Here is an 18324-nt window from a genome sequence, read left to right on the forward strand (position 1 = left end):
AAAAGAAAGTTTTGTTCTCTGACACCATCTCCTTCTCTATCACATATATTGTTCATCTGCCTAGCATCCCCTCCTTTTTTGCGCCCCCATATCCCTACTCCACACAGTAACGGCAGGACTGTCAACCCTAGTGCCCCATCTCAACAATGTCTGGTGGAGCAGAAGCATAGCTGTGACCCTGGAGATTGATCCATGGAGATATACCACTGCCCAGGTCACAGTAACTGATCCACAGGCAGGCACATGGCTCAACCAAGATCAGGCTGAGGCATCCCACAGGTGTACTACCTAAATACTAAAAGAGGTCCTCTTTCCACTAGAATTAACAGTTATTAGGATATCAGTTTGGGGCTTCCACTTTTTCAAAATGAAGGCAAGAGAGTCTATGCTCTAATTACCACTTCTGGTCAAGATGGAGTAACGGACTGGATACACCCTCTTGTCTAAAACAAACAAGGACAAAATATATGAAACAAAGGTTTGCAAACAAGACACTGGGTATCAGGCAGTGATCCCTCAGAGATGAGAAACACAGAAAGTAAGCCCTATGATTGCTCCAGCTTACTGAAGGAGTTTCGAAGCCACAGCACAGGAAGAAGGAACCCAAGGTAGAGAATATGGTCTCAGTTAAGACAGAGCTAGGAGTCCACAAATGCCAAAGCAGCTCAAGTCTACAGGGCAGAGGACCAGAGAGAAGAAAACTGGACAGAGAACTCCAGAAATCTTCAGAGAGTCCCGCTTGAGTCTTCAGCTGAGTACAATCAGTACATTCATATGGGGCAACTACCCAAACCAGGGAAAGAACCACTTGAAAAACTAAAAGAGAACAGGAGTCAGCACTCACACAGGACCAGGAATAATTCCCATCTCCACCGAACAGAGTGGAAAACACCAGAATTCACGGAGTATTAAGTAGAGTATGCAGAAGAGTTTTGCCTCAGTTGTGGATGAAAAATTGGCCTTAGACCAAATACCACTATGGTATCGCCCAACAAAGCTTAAAACAACATTCGAAAGAATCTGTTTGCAAATAATTTTACTGCATCCCAAAACAAAACTCAAAAATATTCACAGAAATACAAAAATATTAGTACCAAACAAGATAAAATTCACAATGTTTGGTATCCAATCAAAAATTATTAGGTATGCAAAGAAGGAAAATGTGATATATAATAAAGAGAAAAAAATGAATTACAAACGAGCCAGAAGTGACACAGATGATAGAATTAGTAGATAAGGACATTAAAACCATTACAAATATATTTCATACGTTCAAGAAGCTAAGGGGAAAAGTAAGCACATTAAGTAAAAACATGAAATATATAGGAAATACACTGAAATTCTAGAGATGAATGCTATGGCACTTAAGATGAAAAATAAATTAGATAGAAATAAAGACACATTAGACACAGCAGAAGAAAAGATCTGTGAACTTGAGGAGACAGCAACAGAACCGACGTAAAAAGGAACACAGAGAGCACAGAGAGAAAAAAGACTGAAAATGATGCTAAGGAACAGGGAAGCACCACTGAGAAATAGAAAGAAAAACGTCTATGGATCCAACCATGCCTGAAGCTGACCCCTGGACTTTTCAATTACATAAGCCAGTAATAAATTCCATCTTCTACTTATGCCAAATCTGAGTTAGGTTTTCTCATTCCCAAACAAAAGAGTCCTATTATACTCCTCAAAAGTAAAAGGTTCTTGAGGACATTTGTGAGGCTATTGGTTTGCATCCTGTATAACATCAAAAGACAATACACAAGGTGGCAGAGGGAATATAGCTCAGTGGTAGGGCGTGTGCTTAGCAAGCACAAGGTCCTGGGTTCAATCCCCAGTATTTCCACTAAAAAGCAAATAAACAAAAAAGTAAACCTACATAAATATAGTCAACTGATCTTTGACAATAGTCTTTTCAACAAATGATACTGGAACTGGATATTTACATGCAAAAAAAAAATGAATACATCCTCCACAAAAATTAACTCAACATAGATCAAAGACCTAAAACTCCTATAGGATAACATAGGGGAAAATCTAGAAGACTGCAGGTATGGTGATGAGTTTTTAGATAAAATACCAAAGGCATCATGACCAATGAAAGAAATAACTGATAAGCTGGACTTGAATAAAATTAAAATTTATACTCTGTGAAAGAAATGTCAAGAAAATGAGAAGACAAGCCATAGTCCAGGAGAAAATATTTGCAAAAGATAAACGTGATAAAGGACTGTTACCCAAAATATATAAAGAACATTTAAAACTCAACAATAGGAAAAGAACCAAGTAAAAAATGGGCCAAAGACCTTAACAGACACCTCATCAAAGAAGATATACAGTGGCAAATAAGCATATGAGAAGGTGCTCCACATCATATGTCATCAGGGAAATGCAAATTAAAACAAGATATCACTACGAACAACGAAAATTCTATTAGAACAACGAAAATTCAGGACACTGACAACACCAAATGCTGGAAGGATGTGGAGCAACAGGAATTCTCATTCACTGCTGGTGGAAGTACAAAATGTTACAGCCACTCTGGAAGAAAGTTTGTTGATTTCTTAAAAAACCAAACATATTCTTATCACACAATCCAGCAACTGCACTCCTTGGTATTTACCCAAAGGAGTTGAAAACATATGTCCACACAAAAACCTGCACATAGACTTTTACAGCAGCTTTATTCACAAATGTCCAACTCTGCAAATGATCAAGACATCCTTCAGTAGGTGAATGTATAAATAAACTGTGGTACATCCAGACAGTGTATTATTATTCAGTGCTAAAAACAGATATCAAACCATGAAAAGACATGGAGGAAACTTAAAGGCATATTACTAAATGAAAGAAGCCAATCTGAGAAAGCTGTACACTGTATGATCCCAAGTTGTGGAAAAGGTAAAACTATGGAGGCAGTAAAAAGATCAATGATTGCCAGGAGTCTGGGGGGAAGGATGGCAGATCAGAGGATTTCAGGGAAGTGAAAATACTGTGCATGAACCATAATGGTGGAATACATGTCATTACACATTGTCCAAACCCGGAGAGCGTAAAACACTTATGAGTGAACCCTAAGACAAATTATGGACTTTGGGTGACTGTGATGTGTCCATGTAGGCTCATCAGCCTACAAATGTACCACTCTGTTGGGGGATGCTGACAATGGGGGGACTATGAACGGGGGGAGCAGAGGGAGCAAATTTATAGGAAATCTCTGGATCTTCCTCTTAATTCTTCTGTGAACCCAGACTGCTCTAAAAACATAAAGTCTTTTTAAAAAAGAGTGAATATTTCATGTTTAACAAATTAAGCCAGGAATAAACATTCTACATAAAGTCCTCAAAGTAATTAAGAAAGTTTTGGTATTCTTTTCCTAAGTTGATAATAGGTTGAAATAGCAAAAGTTCTCTCTGGAAAACCACAATCATGGTCTAGGTTTCAGTGTTAAGAACTCTATCATCCATTTATTCTGTAAATAAATTTATAGAGCACCTGCCAAATGCCAGGTTCAGTGATCAGCAAACATTCTGTTTCAAGTACAGCAGTAACCCATAATGAAAATGGCAACAAACTGATCACCTTCAAATAGAAGCATATCCAATGCCAGACTCTCAATTCAATTTTGTCTTTTACTTGCAATGACACCTTGCAAAAGTCACTTTACCTTTCTGGGACTCAACAAATTCGTCTATAAAATCAGGTGTTTAAAAAGTGACTCCAAAATGTGGATGCAGAAGTCCACCTGGAGAATTTATAATTCCCAGACTGATACACTCCTAGGCCACCTGAATCACAATTTTTGACTCTAAAATTCCATGATTCTACTCACTCTGGTATAAAAAAAAATATGTAAACACTGCTTTTAAAATCTAAACGTTGCTAAGCCAGTTAACTCATTCACTCAATTCATTCCTTAAGTCAACAAATATTCACAAGTGCTTGCTACATGCCAGGCAGCTCTCAGGCAGTCCAGGTTCAAGAATGAACCAAACAACAAAAAAACCTGTCCTCAGGGAGCTCACACTATACTGAAGGACCCACAAAAAACAACACAGCTTAAATCATATGTACTGTATGTTCAGTAATGATAAATACTAAGAGGAACAAAAGTAAAGCAGAGAAAAGAGGGTAGCAAGTATCAAGGAAGGGACAAGTCTGGCATTTTAGTACTGTGGTCAGGGAAGGTTTCACTGAGGAAAGAAATTTCAGTGAATAATGAAAGGAAATAAGGGAGAAGCTCATGCTCTGGGGAAAGACATTCTAATGAGAGCAAGGACAAACTGGGAGTGGGCCTGGCATGTTTAAGGAACAGTGAGGAGGCCAGTGGGCCAACACCGAGTGGACGGAAAGAGAGCAGGAATGAGGTTGGAGAAACAACGGATTTTCAAGACAGGAGACCAATCAGACAGCTCACAGTATCAACTTGATCATGTGAAAATACCACATTCATCCACTACTTTATTAATGGATACTGAGGTATTTGCAGTTCTGTGCCATTAAAACAGTGCTGCAGTGGCCAACCTTGCACCTCTCACCATGTGCACAAATGCAAGAATGTCTGTGGGGCACACACCCTTAGAATCAGTTACGGCAGATACACATCAGAGTGCTCTCGAAGCTGGCCACCACCAACTCAACCGTGACTGGTTTACTGAAAGTTCCTGTTAGCACACGAACTCACCAGTAATCAGGACTACTGGTCTCTTTAACTTCTGCCAACCTGAAGGACTCAGACAATATCACAGTTTTCTTTTCACTGTGGGTGTCCATGTGGCTCTGTTTGGAGGGTTCCTATTGGGCTCTCTTGGTTTCTAGCTCTTTACAATTTTAATTACTAGGAAGGGAAATACAGTTTATTTCTATTACCCATTCAGGTTTCCTCATCTCTGAAATGCTTTTATTTTATTGGATTTACTGGGTTCCTTATTTATTTTAGTTCTTTGCATGTTCTGAATACGACCCTATTAGTTTACAAACATTATACATATGACAAATTATCTCCTCCCAGACTATGACTTTATTCATGGTGTCTTGACACAAAGAAATTTTTAAGTTTGATACAGTCAAATGTATCAGTTTCCCCCCTTCCCCCCACTGATTTGTGCATTGTGTTATTTAAGAAATTCTTTCCCACCTCAAGATTATGAAGATAGTCTCCTATGGTTCCGTCTAAGGTTTAAGTCTCATCTTTCACAGCGAGGTCTGTAATCCACCCAGAACGTGCAGATGCCGGCATCTCACTCACTAAGGGGCCCCAAGATTCCTATGGGCTACTCGACCTCCTCAGACACACGCAGCCTCTTACTGCCGTGCTAGCTACATCTCCTTTCTGACTATGGAACTGAAGATTCCCCTGGCACATTCCTGAGCTCTGCATAATTTTATCCAGCACTTTTAGAGAATTTACATCTTGCAAACAGATTTTTTACAAAGTTGTCTGGCACTATTTGCCCAATGTAAAACATAAAAGAAACCTACCTTTGTCCAATTGTTCTTCAGAATAATAGCTCTCTTTCCATCACCAAGTGCATTTCTTTAAAAAAGAAAAAAGAAATAAAATATTCAAACTTTTAAAAATAAAGGCATCATATACTGCATATATATATTTATACTTTAATTTTCCATATATAATCTAGTTTTCAATTTTTTAATCCGTGTAATATCTGTCCATTATAGGAAATTTGGAAAATACATAAAGGTAAAACAAAGGGGAAAAGTCACCCAGAGTCACAATCACAACTACCCAGGAATAACTACATTTAATACTTCTGGAGTATTTCCTGCACACAACTAACCATGTTACTTATGCCTAACTTCTTGCTATTATTTGAACAGTTTTTTGGGTTCTATTTTTGCACGTCAGCAAGCTTCTGATCTCCAAAAATAAAACCCCCAGATCTTTCATACAACACATCAGCTAAGCCATAGTGGACAGAGCACAAATTTAGGACATGATTCAGAGATTAAGTCCAATTCAGTCACTGACTGTCACTGGGGCTGTTAGGAAGTGACTGACCTCTCTAGGCCCACTTTCTCACCTGTAAAATGAGGATAATAATTCAGTTCTGCCTGTTTTCAGATACTATGCCAAAGCACAGTCTTCGTAAACTGGCAAGTACTAAAACCTAACTCCTAGTCTCACAGTTTCCTGGCTTCCTTACATTCAGTGACCTCCTGCTTTACCCCAGCTCAGCCTCCCACCACTGCCCTCCCTGGGAACTTTCTCACCACTCAAAACTGTTCAAACCCCCAGATGACTATTTCAGGCATCTCGCTCCCTCCCCTATAACCTAGCTCCTTCTATCTTACTTGTTCCTGTTCCTGCTATCTCCTCAGGGTGGCCAACTCACTGACTTACCCACTTTCTCTTTTTTTCTACTTCCTGATTGATTTAGCTTAAGATTCGCCGGTTCATCGTTTCATATTCACATGTATACTAATTCTTTATACTTCATTGTCCTTGTGTTTACATTTTGCTGTATGGCAAAACCCAAGGCTGGATCACTCCTACTTTCTGCTTTCTCCATAACTACATCTAGAGAGCCAAGTACTGCTGGAGGAAATTACACAGCAGAGCATACTGGTAGCACTATTTACTCATGATTCCAACAACCCAAAGAGGCTTTCAACATTGTTAAGCAATCATTCTAGATCAAACCATTCTCTAACTTTGTAAAGTGATCATTTCACATCTTAGGTCCTTTCCTCAAACTTCCAACCCCTGCTTTTTCCTTCAGCAGATGACCTCTTACTTCAATGAGTAAACTGGAGACATCAAAGAGAACTCTCTCAATTTCCTACCACCAAACATAAAGACCAACTCACATTTGGCCCTACCTTTTCTCCTTTACAAAATTTTACAATAAAGGTGTCCTATTCTTCCTTACATGGCCAATTTCTCCACTTGTGCCATATAACTGTCCTTCTTTACAGTATCAAGTATCCTCTCTCTCATGTGTAAATTTAGCCATTCCTTCTCAAGAACCTGCCCCATCAATTTTTTTTATTGTAGTAAAATATACACAATGTACAATTTACCATTTGAACCATTTCAAATGTAAAGTTCAGGAGCATTAAGTACATTCACACCGTTGTCCAACTTCCTATCAAATTTTAATATGCTCAGATTTCTCTCATCTTTAACAAATAAATAAAAATGTCTTAAACCCTAAGCTAATATTGGGGGTAATCTACCCCAGTAGCTATCCCCTCCTCTACCTGATTACTTGACTTTTGTTTTGAGGGTCTACCTCACTACCACAAGATTTAGAGTTAATTTCTAATTAATTTAAGCCAATCATGGCAATCCCATTCTCCTTCATTGCCTGGTTTAGGGGTAGTCGTGTGACCTAAGGGGACTCATCACTCTTTTCTTAAAAAGAAATTACAAAGAACAAAACAAGGAAATTTATATTACCAGATAGCGATACCTACTAAAATTACACATTAAAAAAAAAAAAAGCTATCTGAAGATAGAAGACCTGATGAACAGAATAGGGTATATAAATCAGGAACAGATCCTTATATGTAATCACCTCATCTATATCACAATGGTGACACTGTAGTGCACGGAGCAAACATACTCTTAAAAAGAGGGGCTGAGTCAACTGGACATTCATATCAACCTTGAACCCTACCTCATTCTAAATACAAAAGTCAACTCCAGATGGACTATAAATTTAAATATCAAAGGTAAACAGTCAAGCTTTTAGAATGTGAAAATGAATATATGTATGTATATGCATGACTAGGACACTGTGCTGTACACCAGAGACTGACACACTGCAACCAACTATATACTTCAATGGAAAAAAAAAGACAAAGAAATATTTTTAAAAAATCAAGCTTTTAGAAGAAACAAGAACATTTTGTAGAACAAGCAAACACTGTAATCAGAACACATAAAATGCTTACCATAAAGGAAAAAAATTGATAAACTATACTATATTAAAATTACTACCTTCCATTTGTGAAAACAGTAAAAAAGGCAAGCCACAGAGTGTGAAAAGATATTTGTAATACATACACTTGACCAACAACTCATATCCAGAATTAAAAAACAAAACAAAACAAACAAAAAAACCTGCCAATGAATAAGACATTCAACTCAAAAGAAAAAAATTGCAAAAGATTCAAAAAGGCACTTCACAAAGGAGACTGAGTGGTCAATAAGCATATGAAAAATGTTCAACTTAAACATTCTTAATCAACTTAAGGAAATGCAAATTAAAATCACAGCATCGTATCACTACACACCCACCAGAATGTCTAAATGAAATGACACAAAATAATAAGTGTTAGTGAGGACATGGAATCAAAACTCTCATATGCTGTTGGAAGGAGTGTAAAATGGTACAACTACGTTGGAAATTATGTACTATAGCTAAATATAAGCACACCTTCCTGTCCCATCAACTCCACTCCTTGATTATATACTTAACAGAAATGAAGACATATGTTCACAATGACACTATCTATAAAAGTCAAGTACTAGAAACTACCCAAATGCCCATCAACAATAGAATGGATAAAATATGGTATATTCATGCAATAGATGAACACTTTACAACTACATGCAACAATATGGATCTCAAACACAATGCTGAAAACCAGACATAAAAGAGCACATATTACATGATTCCGTTTATATTGCACAAAAACAGGCAAAACTAACCTATGGTATTAGAAGTCAGGATAGCAGTTTTCCTGGGAGAGGAAGCCGGTAATGACTAGAAGGATGAACAAGGGGAACTTTTGGGGTACTGGGGTTGTGATCTGGGTGCTGGTTATGTTTGTCTGGTTACTGAAAATTCAACCTATACACTTATGAAATGTACACTTCTCAGTATCTATATTAAATTTTTTTTGAAGTTTCCAAGAGTCATCCTTCTGCTGGAGACTGTAATATCCAGCTCGGTATCTGAATTACAGTAGCCATCCTGCCATCCTAAAGGGACAGCCTGAAGTCCAAGTCACACAGTGGGGCTGGGAAAAAACCCTAGGTTTTTGATGAAATTGCTGTGCCACTAAACATACAACCCTAGAATCACTTTCTTCTGGAACTCTTGGGTAAGTTTAAGTTTTCTTCACCATTTAAACCAGTTGAATCAGAGATTTCTGTTATTTGCAGCCAAAAATGTCTTAATACAATGGCAAACCTCTTCTGCTCCTCATCGCCTCTCTCCCCAAATATCTTCAACAGCTGCTTATGCTAGCTGTCTCCATTTCCGCACCCACATTTCTCAATCCACTCCTACCCCGTAACTGTTTAAGCTTAGCACTGAAAGCTCTCCCTACGGTAACTAAAAGATGTCCGTCTTACTAAAACCAAACTGCAGGCGGCTTCTCAGCACGAGGCACAGCTGGCCCCTCTTTCACCTGCTTCCGCGATCCCATACTTAGTTCTCCTCCTATCTGTCTTACCATCTCTTAACAGCCTCCCGTGTGGGTTCACCCTTCTCTTACTGGCCGCCGTTCGTCTCCCAAAGCTCAGTACTGGTTCCTCTTCTAATTCAACCCATGCTCTCTCTAGACGAGTGGGTCTCAACCATGGCTGCACATTAGTACTATCTGGGGGCACTTGTAAAAGCCCAATGCCCAATTAATGAAATCAAATCTTGGAGGGGCGGAAATTCTTCAAAACTCAAATGATTCCAATGTGCAGTAATAGCTGAGAATCAGCTCCCCAAGCTTACCCACAACTACAACTTCAAATTACCTAGGTTAACTAATCCAAATGGGCGTCTCCTACCCAAACTTTTCCTCTGAGTCCCAGATCCACAAAACTCACTACCTACACAACATTCCAATTTAGATCCCTCAAGAACACTTCAACTCAGTACATCCAAGAGTGAAGTCAAGCTCTCCTTCCTACAACTTTCTCTTCCAGTGACCCCACTGTGTGGGAGTGGGCCTATAATCCATGAAGCTGCTGAAGACACAAACCTCAGAACAGTTCCAAACACTGCCTTCTGCCTAGATCCCCAACACCAAACCATAAACAATTTCTATCAATTTTACCTCCACAGTATCTCAAATCTTCCCACTTCTCCATTCTACAGCCGTTACCCTGCTCCAAGCCACCATCACCTCTGGACGAGAATACTGCAACAGCCTCCTAACCCACATTCATGCCATATCCCCTCCAAATCCATTCTCCTCACTGCAACTAGAATGCTCTTTTTAAGATATTAATCTATCTCCCCTCAGTTTAAAATCCTTTACTCTCCTCTTGATGCTCTTGAAGGCCAATAGCCTCAGTGCAGCCTACCAGACCCTCCTTGGTCAAGTCCCTGACCACCTCTCCTCTTCCTTCTCTGGATTCAGGCACACCATTAATTCCACTAACGCAACACGCCCCTTTTCACCACAGGCCTTCACACTGCTGGCCCACTGTCTGGAACACAGGGGCTCTGTCTGTTTTTGCTCATTTCTGACATATCTATAAACAGAACTCCAATATTTGTTAAATCAATGTTAAATGTTATAATATAAAATACTATGATACCTATAATATAAACATACTATATTGCATTGATATAATCACATATATCATAAACACATTTAATATATAAATGTATATTAATGTTAATACGAACATTTTCACATTTACTAGCATTTGATCACATTCTTCTGGAAGCTAAAGCAAAGTGGGCGTAGTAAATTACATGGTGTTATTGCTCATTCAAATCACTGTGGTCCAGGGTTTAAACACTCTGAATAGCAGGAATATTTAGCAGCAGCAATACCCTGCACAATGAACCTATGAAAATAGGAAAACCCAAGAGACACAAATGGTTATTTACCTTTAAAGACTATGTGACATAGTCGTGAGCATACTGAACAGAGGGTCAGAAACACAGTTCCAGCCTAAATGCTCCAACTCACTATATGCTACGTGGGAAAGTGTATTTCTTTCTCCAGTCATATACAGATATATATACCCTTTTGCCCTAAAACACGTTAGGAAAGAACACTTACTTTCCCCTTTGCTAGATTTGGCACTCTTGAGCTCTCCCTCCACTCTCCACAACCTTTACTAACTTATCCCCAAGGGAATAGTAACAATTTATCTAATGGTGGAGGAGAGGCACTAATCCTATGTGGCTTAGCCTCTTTCTTTTTCTTACTCTTTGGGAACTTATCTTAAACACCAACATAACACCAGATTCCCTTTTCCTCAAGCTTAACGTTTACCATGGGAGACCATGGGAGAACTAACACAACACATCACGTGGCTATCAGACTTAAGACCCTGTTCAACAACTGTATTACTATTGGAGACAAGATTGGATCACCATTTGCCTGTCTTTTGCTTCCATCTCTTAACTGATTCTGGACTTGTGAGGGGAAGGAGATGCTATTAATTGACTCTCTCAAACCACAACATGTAAGTATGTAAGAACTTTGAAAGCCACAAGAGTTACCATTTTTTCACCTATTGTAAATCATCACTTTCAGGGCCTGACCAAACCAACAAAGAAAGAACAATACTACTTCCCAAGTTTCTAGAACTTACAACGAAGCAACAAAAGCAGGATTCAGATATAATGGTCAGTTACTGTCAAATATGCAGTGACAATTAACCATTGACTTAATAAACATATACATTTTAAATTAAAAGTCAGTGTCTGGAATTGAAATTACATACACTCTTTTACCCAAGTAAAATAAATTTATCAGAAATTTATCCCACATATACACTTGCATCTGAGTGTAGAACTGTAAGGAAAAGGATATTACAAAGTTGTGTATGGTTTTCTAAGCTGGAAACAATCTATGTTCTAATACAAACTAATCCATTGAGTAAAAGACTGTGTAGCCATGAGTAAGAACTAGGGTAGATCTTCATATACACTGATACAACAACTGCACGATTTAAACATTAAAAGGAGCAACATGTACAACAGTATATGTAATATGCTCCTACCCATGTTTAAAAAAAAAAGAAATATACATTACACTGAACGAAACAAAACTGCCTTACTCTGACTTATAAATACGGCAACCTCACTTGGTTCAACGTATGTGCTCGTATAGGCATAAAATATTATGGAAACATAAGGATCTGAAGAAAGTTAGGGCAGGGACATGAGCTGGGCAAGTTTTCAGTTTATCCGTTTGTACTCTTAATTTTTCATGATGTGCTTTGTTACAGCTTTTTAAAAAGAAGGTGCACCCCAAAGAAGACTGAAAAAATAACTTCTTTAAAAGCAAATTCAGTAGCTTGTAAGCAAAAATGAGACCGTAATACGACAGAGAGCAGACTGAGGAGTAATTCACCGACCAACACGCTCACACTAAAGCTCTCCACACACACTTCAGATTTTTGAAATTCTCACAGAAACATACAATTGATTTGATTTACACCTTGGGCCTCAGAGAAATTCAGAAACACACACACAGGTCAGTAAGTCAATCCACCTATTAATCACAAGTTGGGATCTAATAGAAGGAAATATCATATAATGGGTAAACAGTTAAATACCAAAAGGTCAAAGTAAATACCAAGTTTCAAAATTGCACAATTTTCCAAAGTAAATTAAAAAAAAAAATCCAAGGCTAAGCTTTCCCCTTCTCCAATTACATTTCCCATTACAGTTCATCCCACCTGTCAAAGAAATCAAATTTCCACATGTAAGTCCCACAAGAATGAATTAAACATAAGCCTAATCATATACACTGCATAATTAGTATTCCTACAGAAGCTATAGATATAACTGATTGCTTTTTCTAAATTCTCCTCTAATCTGAAAATTTCTAATTGCTTCAAAAAAAAATTATCACCCTAATATGCCCTCTAACTACCAAATTGTTTTTGAAAAGTAAACTTCTGGAAGACCAGAATAAAAAGGACATCTCGTCCAAGCCAGGTATTCTGGCATATACCGCACACATTCCTCAGCTTGAAGGATTCAGTAGGGAGAAGATGGGGCAGGAGGGAGCCAACTTCCACCCACCCCTCCCACACTCCAACCCCATTTCGCGTATTTCCCAGTGTGGCATCTGCAGACCTGGGACTCCACACCTCTAGAGAACGGTAAGGGTTCTGATTGGCTCTTGGCCTCACCTAGATCCACCCAAAGGTGGTCAGATTAACAAACTGTGTGACTATTTGGCATTAAAACCACCACCACGACTTTGACCATTTCTAAATAAAGCATTTTCCCCACACAACCCTCACCTCAGGCTCCCAGCCATTGGTCGTAAAAAACTTATATCCCTCTCCTTTCAAGACTCTTTTTTACTTACTTTATCCTTGATGTTTACTGCTTTTTTTTTTCATCTTATATGCATTTTTAATTACATTTTGTTCCTTTTATCAAATATTTCAAGTATACATAAAAATACAGAGAATAACATTAACATAATCAACACCCATATACCAGCTTAGCAAGATCTTAACATTTTGCCATATTTACTTCAGATCTTTCTGCAGAGGTTTGTTACAGTTGACATCCACTGTAAACCATCTTTCCCCATCTCCAATCTTTTTCCCTCCTTCCCTCCCCAGAGACAGTCACTCCCCTGGTGTTAGGCCCATGCACCTTAAAAACATTTTTAATACACACTATGTATTAATTATGAATAGGCATTTCAGTTTACATTTTTAAACATCATGTAAATGGCATTGTACCGTACAAATCATTCTGCAACTTGCTTTTTCACTCAACATTGCATTCATTTTAGCTGCTGCACAGAATTCCATTGTATGAATATACCATAATTCATTTTATCCATTCCCCTACTGATGGACTTTTAGGTTCTTTCATTTCTTTACTCTTACAAACAACACTATAATGAAGGCTTGTACATATCTTCTTGGAGAGCCCAGAAGTGGGCTGCAGAGTACGCACATCTTCACCTTGCCACATTGCTCTCCAAAGTGCTCGCACCAATTTACACTTCTCCAGCCGAGTATGAAAGTTTCCTTTGTTCCACATCCTCTCAAACACTCGGTATTATGAGGTTTTTAAATTTTTGCCAATCTGATGGGTACCAAAGAGTGCCTCATGATTTTTAATCTGCATGTCCTGTTAAGGATAACTGTGTTTATTTACTATTTAGACCATTTTTAATTTTTTTTTCCATTTTCACATTGCCCTTTGATTCTGTCATCACATTTCTGTGGTGATTAACAGTAGAGACTCTGCATCCAGGCTGCCTGGGTTCAAATTTTGGCTCCATAACACCTACCTAGTGTCGGAGGACACTCTACTTGACCTCTGCAGGCCTCAGTTTCCTCATCTATAAAGAGACAGCAGCATCTACCTCACAGGGTTGTGAGTTTTATGAGTTAACACATATAAACGGCTCAGAAGAGAGCCAGGGAGCTTGGATGCTTTATCCCCAGATGTTCCCACAGCTGCTCAGCCAAATCCCCATGACAGGTCTACCAACCCTGGATGTGAGAGCTTGAAAACATCTCAACCTTGGTAACTCAGCTAAATGGCCTGGGTCCTCGTGGGTCAATGCACGACTGAATCACTGGTCACGTGTTCTTTTCTGAAGTCACATCGTCTGTTCACCTGATCAGGAGCTATATGTACTGCATATTCAGAAAACATTATCCCTACATTACTGAGCAAGTCATATCAACAATGAACGAGGTGGGAAATACCAGCAAAGCCAATGTGGTATAATGCTTCTGACATTAAATAAGCATCCAATACATACTGGCGACTGCCTAAGAAGGAAGTGCTGCTGACCTGCCTCCAGAGAAAACTTCAGTGGTATTGAACCACAGAGCTAGACGGTCAGGAAGGAGGTACAAGGCTGGACGCACAACCCTGCTATTGACCTCCACCTCATCAGGCCCTGGCTTCTGTATTTCTACTTTGATGTACCTCCTTTACAGCGGAGTTTTAGGAGGATCCTGCTTGAGTGTCTAGCATTGAACACTCACGAAAGAGGGCAGAAACACCCTGGTTTGCCTCTCAGCTCTCGGCGTCCCCCTATGCAGAGGGGCTGACCTTCTGCCCAATCAAGTTTCAGACAAGCACCTCCATTTCCACAAGAGGCTAGCCAAGTTGCCAAACTATTCATCTTGAAATCATACAGATTCACCTTCAAACAGGATATCTGCAATTCTGGACCTAGCCAGAGGCAATAACCTAAGACATTTGCAGCTCATTTCTTGTGAGAACCAGTTGAGGACAGTGGATTGATGGAAGACTGTGTCAAGCCCATCCATTCCTCTAGACTAGATAGCCTCGGTTTATCCACGGCTTAAGCCACCTAAAAGCTGCATATCGTTAATACAGCGGTATTCTCCGAGGTGGTTGGATTAGTGGTGATTTTTATTTTCTTCTTTTTAAACTCTTGTATTTTCCAAATTTTCTACCATGAGAAAGTGTTCTGTTTATAATAAAAGAAAAACATAAATGTTATTTTTGAAAGCTACATACTTGGAATATACTACATTCCCCACTCCCACCCTCCCACATCCCAACATAAGTGCTTTCAGTGAAAAACAACGGGTATCAGACTCTCTGCTTCCATGAGAAAACACACACACACGAAATCATCTGTGAAACCCAAAAGTGCACTCCCAGGGAGTTTTTTGCTCTGAACAGGAGTGTGCTCAGGTTCTTCCCTACTCCATCACTCAGTTCATATTGCTTGTAACCCATATGAGAAATTTCTTCCAGAACTAAACACCAGGAAAAGTGTTTCACCTGAGCAACTGGTGTCCCTTTTTCTTCATGGATGGTGAGAATTATGTAACTTGTCAGGTTTTCTTTTTATTTTGGGCAACAGAAAGGTCAGACACAAATATGAATTATAACTAATAATTAAGCAGGACCTTATGCCTATGGAGCTTTATTCTGAGAATCCCAGGCTCTAACTTGGCTTTTCAGTTTGTTTTTTTAATATCATTCTACTGAGTGGATAATTTCTTGAAGCAACTCTAAACCCTTCTTACAATAAGTTAGGAAAGAGTTTTGTAACAGTCTTCACTGCTCAATATTAATGCTTAATACTGAAGTCCTAAAAATTTTAAACTGAGAGAGAGACAGTAAAATCATGGTACAGTGTCAACAATCTTTTCCAACTAATAAACAAAAGCTCAGTTCAACATGAGGAACTAAGAATTAATTACAATTTCACTCCCAAAGTTCAACCATTAAATTTCCTTTCTTTCACTTAAGAACATTTACTTAATTTTTTCATACCAAGGTAAACAGAGAAAACAAATACAGCAAAAATTCTTCCAGAACTATAAAGATTAATAGAGCAAAAGAAGTAGTAATAGGTGTTATAAACACAGACTTTGTCATCATCACCAGATAACATCTGTATTCAAATCTTGGCATCACTACATCATAGCTTGAAAAAAATGGGGCAGAATAGAAACCAATTTACAATTACTAATTACTAATAGTATATAAGCTTGTATAAATGTCAATGTGGAGATTAACATTATCTACCTATTAAATGTGTTGTGAGAATTAAATAATCTATGTGAAGTGCTTAAAATAATATAAATCACATATTATCCACTCAATCAGAACAGCTATTTCTGTCACTGTTGTTATTATATATAAAGCCTACAGATCTCTCTGTTAGCCATTAATTCCTGCCAAAGAGCTACTGAAGGATTTTCTTGCAGTAATTGCAAAACAGAAATATTTCTCAAAAACAGGCACTTAGTCTAATAGTTCAGTAATTAGGCTATCTAACCAACTTACCTAAACTGTCCAGTGCGCAGAAAACAAAGAGCTCGGTTACCATAAAGAAGGTGATTTTCAGGTCTTTAAAAGAAATAATGTTTTGTCAGTAAAGCACATTACGTACAAAACAAACATACCACAGAAAACATAAGGCATGGGAAATTTTTCAAAAATTTTACATCCATGTGGCAGAGCAGAAAGAATGTTAAGATTTGGAGTCTTAACTGGCTAAATCCTGGTTCCTTCACTTTCTACCTGAGTAACTTGTTTACATCAACTTAAATGTCCCTGTATTCAAAATGAGGATTAAAGAGTTCTACTTTTTCTGCCAAGCTCACAGGGCTATTATGAGGATCAAATGAGACATTAAAAAGCTAGCAAACTACAAGTATTTAAGTCAGGACTGTACCACCTCGACAAAGAACTCAAAGTCTGTAAATTCCAACAGTAACTTAAAAGCTTCATTTCAAGTTCTGTCCTTTTTAGTTTTCTCTAAAGTTTCATGCATGGTGAAACTTATTTCCCTCTCCTCTACCTCTTCCTCAGAAAAACAGAGCAGTAGCCTTTCAGATGTGGTGTGCTACCCAGATTCACTCATTCCTCATGGACATGAGTAAGGCAGGAAAAAAGGCAGCTGTCTAAAATGCACCTTCCTAAGGCTGCTACAATATGAGGTGGCCCAGCTAAGAGGTCAGTAAGAGCCAAGTGTGAGGCACACTTGCAGGAAAGCTACAAAACTCTAGTAGCTGAGCAAACAGAGAATGAGACAGAAAGAACACATACATTCTCTCAATAATTTCAACTATTATCCTTTAAAAGCTCCCTCTCAGACAGCAAAAATCTCTGAATGGTTGACATCTCAAAGATTAGTAACTAACCCTTTTTGATAAGTTAATAATTTGGAAGGAATTATTTGAAGGCAAAACAAGAAAAAGAAAGAACAGAGAACTCTACTTAAAATCTGGGGGAGAAAAGTGGGGCAGAACAGAACAAAACTCACAACTTTGCCTGACTTGCCAGAGTCATACTGCTTGATTAAGTTCATGCACTCAGGCCATCTCTCATGTTTCTAATACCTGAGGGTGAGAAAATGTACTCTGCACAGCAAGTTGAAGATACTCTCCAATTCCTCATCTTGCGTTTCTTTCTACTGACTAGCACTCCAATTTGCGATGCCACATAGAAAGGGTCTCATTGTTCTGTTTTGCTCTTACCTACATTCAATGGCTCTGGTGTAATAGATAATAGCTATATCAAATCTTTCTTTGGAAAACTCTTCATTTCCTTTCATTTTCATTAGTTCTCCTTGCTGAGAAACCAAGGTAAAAGAAGACCCATCAATTAACTGCATACAATCAGGAACCCCAATACCTACAAAAAATGGTTCTGGGTTTCTATCTTAGAGATCAGAAATAACCTGGGGGATTATTTATGTGGAAAATGAGAATTCAATACCCAATATTTTGGTACAATTTATTTAAGGAAACCTGTTTCTGATGACTCAATTCTTTGTTAAAAGAATATTAAAAAGTAAGCAAAACCATCACGTTATGAATACTACTAACAATCTGTCCCCTTGTGAACAATATTTGGCAGGCCCACTTTTAAATATATCTTATTATGCTTGCATATGGCAGGGAAAAAAATA

General features: G+C 38.4%; 1 protein-coding gene and 1 non-coding gene across 18 annotated transcripts in view; one reads left to right on the plus strand and one right to left on the minus strand.

Moving 5' to 3' along the window:
- TTC3 (tetratricopeptide repeat domain 3) overlaps nucleotides 1–18324 on the minus strand; it is a 110086-nt gene that overhangs the window by 72755 nt on the left and 19007 nt on the right. For 9 of the 17 annotated variants that reach the window (XM_006187475.3, XM_032467524.1, XM_014561598.2 and 6 more), the window contains 3 exons: nucleotides 17891–17985; nucleotides 16695–16757; nucleotides 5482–5536 (listed from right to left, as the gene is read on the minus strand). In XM_006187475.3, the coding sequence (XP_006187537.2) occupies nucleotides 5482–5536; nucleotides 16695–16757; nucleotides 17891–17985 (213 nt within the window). The other 8 variants (XM_032467927.1, XM_032467839.1, XM_032467731.1 and 5 more) reach the window with 4 other exon arrangements.
- TRNAA-AGC lies at nucleotides 1775–1846 on the plus strand. Its single transcript has one exon. It is a non-coding gene; the product is annotated as a tRNA-Ala (tRNA).

The sequence above is a fragment of the Camelus ferus genome, chromosome 1 (genome assembly GCF_009834535.1).
Source record: "Camelus ferus isolate YT-003-E chromosome 1, BCGSAC_Cfer_1.0, whole genome shotgun sequence".
Classification (NCBI taxonomy): domain Eukaryota; kingdom Metazoa; phylum Chordata; class Mammalia; order Artiodactyla; family Camelidae; genus Camelus; species Camelus ferus.